This window comes from Austrofundulus limnaeus, unplaced genomic scaffold, assembly GCF_001266775.1.
Source record: "Austrofundulus limnaeus strain Quisiro unplaced genomic scaffold, Austrofundulus_limnaeus-1.0 Scaffold0, whole genome shotgun sequence".
Lineage (NCBI taxonomy): Eukaryota > Metazoa > Chordata > Actinopteri > Cyprinodontiformes > Rivulidae > Austrofundulus > Austrofundulus limnaeus.
The window spans coordinates 3055113-3059256 of NW_013952402.1; the positions used below are offsets into that span (position 1 = coordinate 3055113).

General features: G+C 39.3%; 2 protein-coding genes across 3 annotated transcripts; both read right to left on the bottom strand.

The window, feature by feature from the left end:
* Positions 1-143: 143 nt before the first annotated feature.
* Positions 144-2048, bottom strand: zgc:153981 (dual specificity protein phosphatase family protein). Its single transcript, XM_014013677.1, has 3 exons — positions 1898-2048; positions 1485-1702; positions 144-1386 (listed from the first exon to the last, which is right to left on the bottom strand). The coding sequence occupies exons 1-3, from the start codon at positions 2020-2022 to the stop codon at positions 1175-1177; spliced, it is 555 nt and encodes a 184-aa protein (XP_013869131.1). The 5' UTR covers positions 2023-2048; the 3' UTR covers positions 144-1174.
* Positions 2049-2348: 300 nt separating this feature from the next.
* On the bottom strand, positions 2349-3750 carry si:ch211-223p8.8 (dual specificity protein phosphatase 13A family protein). 2 transcript variants are annotated; one of them, XM_014013486.1, is made up of 3 exons: positions 2981-3750; positions 2686-2900; positions 2349-2593 (listed from the first exon to the last, which is right to left on the bottom strand). In XM_014013486.1, exons 1-3 carry the CDS (start codon positions 3190-3192, stop codon positions 2373-2375), a joined length of 648 nt encoding a protein of 215 aa, XP_013868940.1. In that variant the 5' UTR covers positions 3193-3750; the 3' UTR covers positions 2349-2372. The 2 variants fall into 2 exon arrangements, with proteins under 2 accessions (XP_013868940.1, XP_013869011.1); XM_014013557.1 differs by having other exon boundaries at positions 3084-3164.
* Between the last annotated feature and the right edge of the window lie 394 nt (positions 3751-4144).

The following is a 4144-nucleotide window of genomic DNA, read 5'->3' on the forward strand; positions in this document are numbered from 1 at the left end:
CATTAGCACCTCTAGTAATATATTTACTGAGAAAAATTGTGATGTGTTCAATACTTATTTTACCCGCTGTATTTTTATTTATTTCAATGTGAAGTGCACATGCTGTAATGTTCTGTGGAAACATTTTAAACTATTACAACAAGAACTTTTTGTGTGTGTTTATTGACAAGCAAAACCACAAGAGGTGTTTTCACTACTTGCATCTGAAAGTCTAAAAATAAGAGTGGAGTATTATTTTTCTACAGCATGATCAGTGGCAGTTTCAGCTTCAAAATATAGTAAAWACACATCATAACATTTTATTTTCCATGTCATAAATCTGTTACCTTGCTTTCAAAAACTATTTGATTTTTTTTAATCAGGTGGTCTTTTAAAAAAAAGTTCTTTAAACTTTGGCTGTTTTTTTCTTACTCATTTGTCCTCCAGAACTTTAACTTGACTATGACATAATTTTCAGCTTGTGCTTAAAAAGGTGGACATCTGGTGAATAAAAAAGTGCTGAGCTTTACAAAGACAAAAAACAACAACATTATAGCAGAGATCCCATACTCACTAAAAATAAACACCACACGCCTCAGAAATGAGCAACTGATGCACTATTTAAGCCCAAACATAAATGGTTATATTAGGCATTTTGTCCCTTCAAAGCACAAAGAAGCAGTCTCTAAAAATGCAAATGTTCAAGAAAAAGTTGCTCGGTTGGATTCAGAAATAAAAAAGACTGTTTTCCTTTTATTTTTGGTCCAAGAGGTTATTCTAAAGAGCAAATTCAAACTGAATTACAGCATCATTTTGTGCCTCATATAGTTTATGTTTTTGATAAATTTCTCCATATTTGTTTAGCTCTATCAAGTTTCTGGGTCACATCAGCAAAAACGAGATTGTGTTGTTCTACACATACTGTATTTCATAAAGAGGCTAACTATCCAGTCAGCACATTTAAGTTGAACTTTGTAATTAATTGGAGTGTAAATTGCGCAACTTACTCGAAGAGCTCAACAAAACGAACTCAACAGTTGATAAAACACAGCAGGAATAAATATACAAACATTAAATGTCTAAATTTAAAAGCCTGTTACTGTTAAAAAAACAATCACTATCAAATGTGCAACACATAAAGATGTCCTAAAGAAACTAATGGGTAAATAAACATTAATGAAAAGAAAGAAAAATGTCAGAGAAGAGGACACAATCTCCTTTTTTGTGTCAGCTGTTCATCCAACTTTAGGAGGAGCGACAGGAAGTTCCGGTTGGGGAAAATGGCTCGTTTTTGGACAACATGTCTCAGAGCATCTTTCAGAGAGAGATGCTTCCTCATCATGAGGTAGGCCAGGACCAAGGTGGCCGATCGACTCACGCCCATGATGCAGTGCACCAACACCTTTCCTATAGAACAGCATGGGAAATGTGAAAGACAATGTAGAAAAATCAGAAAACCATTGCTTCTGTTGGGGCAGGGAACATTAGATTGAAATTTGTTTTACCGTCTTGGCTCTTTAGGGCTGTTTGTATGAAGTCTGCAGCAGATTTGAAGTGCTGGCTGAGGTCAAAGTGGTCTGAATCTTCTGCCGCGATGCCGAAGTAAACACACGTGTCTCCATAGAAGCTCTGGTCGCCGATGCTGCCCTGCTTGGAATGAGCTGCATTCAGGACGTGAGTGATGCCAAGCTTATGTAATGTCTTTCTGTTCTGTGCCACAGCCCTAAAGAACAGATGTGAAAGATAGGTTAAAAAYGTATGCATTAGTATTATGTAACAAGAGTTTCATTTAACTTAAATGTGTTGCAGCTGAAAAACAAAAAGATCACTTCCACTGGGAAAAAAAAATCCTAAGAAAGTCACCCTTGAAATGCTCAGCAATGTTTTGTTTCTGCCTGCAAACACATTAGACACTCACACATTTCCTAGGTACAAATTGGGCCAGACTTCATCCACCGCTGTGAGCTCCAGTTTGCAGGAATCCAGGATGAGCTCCAGCTCCTTAATGAGCACCAGGTTCTGCTGCTGGCTGCTCTCTGACATTCTTCCAGRACGCAGGGTGAGACCTTCAGCAGACGCTCGTGTTGCTCCTGCAGCCTGAGCCCTCTGTGCCTCTCAGTGAGAAACATAAGCAGGTGGCTGTTTTTGTAATGGTGCTCGACTCCAAAATTAGCCCCTGTGTGTGTGTGTGTTCAGTGTGTTCCCTCTGACTGGATGCAGATTATCTAATGTTCCTGTTGGATTGATTGGTCTGTTCAACCATGACTGTCCGTCTCTCTCTCCCTCCACACCAACAGTGAGATCAAATCACAACAAAACAAAACATAGGACACAAGTGAAAATAGTACAAAAGAAAACAGACTAAACTAAGTCGCGCAACTAAAAAAACAAGTTTAGGACTTTTCTTTTTCGTGGGTGTTGGACTTTTCTTCAAGCAGTTTTCGGTCCAGCTCTATAAGTTGTCGTAGGAATCCTCTGTTAGGAAAAATCCAGCGCTTCTGTTGCACACAGCGAATGGACGACAGGAGACTGAGGCGATGGTGGATCATCAGGTAGGCGAGAACCAAAGTAGCTGAACGGCTCACTCCTACTGCACAGTGTACCAAAACCTTCCCTGGGAATCATTAAAAAAACACAAACATGCCAAATAATGAGCAATCCAGCTTAGTTCCTCATTGGTAAATTGTTAAAAGCTGCCTTCAGTACCTCCTGACATCAAGGCCTGGTGAATAAAATCTGCAGCCAGGTAGAAGAAAGGTGAAAGGTCAAACGTTGGCAGGTCGTTGGCGGGGACGCCGTAATATTTCACCGTGSTTCCGTAGAAATCCTCACTGCCTTTACAGCAGAGTTTACCATGAGAGGCATTCAGCACATGAGTGATGCCCAGCTGCCAGAGCCCAAACTTGTCATGAGACATAAACCTGACGAATGCAAATGAAATTAAACATTAATAAGAGTCTATGGCTTGTATAATAACTGAAACACAAGATGAATTACGCACATGTCTCCCAGAAAAAGGTTCGGCCACACCTCATCCCCATGATGACATGAGCTCCGAGCTGAATGCAGAACCTCTTCTAGCTCCTGCACGGACGGGATCCTACCTGCTACACATGTTGGGTCTTCATCTTCTGTGTTTGTGTCTTCTGTGTGCTTGGAGTCTCGTATAGATTGTGTTGCTCCAGTGTCTGAATGTGACTGTCTGTCTGTCATTGCTAAAGTATTTATACTGCTCTGTACTTTCCCCACAGTTGAAACGTCCCGCTGCGTGCTGCTCTCACCCTGACAGTGACGGTCACCAACAGGTTGTGTRGGCTCAGGCTGGACATGTGTTATAAATACATCTGTGATTTAAAAACAACTTCACGAGCCTGTTAATTGTGCATTGTATATGTTGTATGCTGTTGTTGTGTTGTGTTGCATTGCTGTACTGGGAAGAGTTTTGGGACWGTATTTGAGAAAATGATTGTGGYTGGTATTATGTATTTTCCAGGTGCATAGTTCAGTCAGTCAAGTAACCTTGTTWCCTTCATTTATTATGAAAAGATTGTATATATCAAAAATAAATTTTACTTTGCAACATAGCATATCTGAACACCTTGAAGTTGGCCTCCATCTTTTTAAAGTGCCTGTGACATGCGTATCCTAAAAATACAAAACGAAAAAAATAATTAAATCTTTATATTTAAGAAACTTGGCATCCCAATTTCTCACATAACTGGCACATTTTCCTTTGAACTTTGCTCAGCCAAAGTGAAACAGGAAGTGACATCAAAGGGGAACTTTTCACAAAAACAAACCCTCTGGTCTTTGTTTATTGAATCAATATTATTTGAGCTGTGTGACTCTTCTTCATCTCTCTGATAGAGACTCAAAACAATCTAAAGAAACATCTACAGTTAGCCATTTTAGCAATGCTCTGTTCACATTTAGACATTCCCCTTTGATGTCACTTCCTGTTACAACAAATAGGAAATTTTCAACAACTGTTCATCTCAGCAGTGATTTATTTTTCAAATATGTCATTAATTTTATTTTTTAAAAATGCGTCATATTTACAACAAAAATTTGATGTCACAGGCACTTTGAGTACCTCCTACTGCTTCTGATTCTCCCATTTCAGCATGTCTTCACAACAATGTGTGTGTGTGTGTGTGTGTGTGTG

Coding starts and splice junctions, on each gene's coding strand:
- zgc:153981 (XM_014013677.1), bottom strand. CDS start 2,022: ATGTCAGAGAGCAGCCAGCAGCAGAACCTGGTGCTCATTAAGGAGCTG. Junction 1,703..1,897: donor AATTTGTACCTAGGAAATGT/GTGAGTGTCTAA, acceptor TCTGTTCTTTAG/GGCTGTGGCACAGAACAGAA. Junction 1,387..1,484: donor AGCCCTAAAGAGCCAAGACG/GTAAAACAAATT, acceptor GCTGTTCTATAG/GAAAGGTGTTGGTGCACTGC.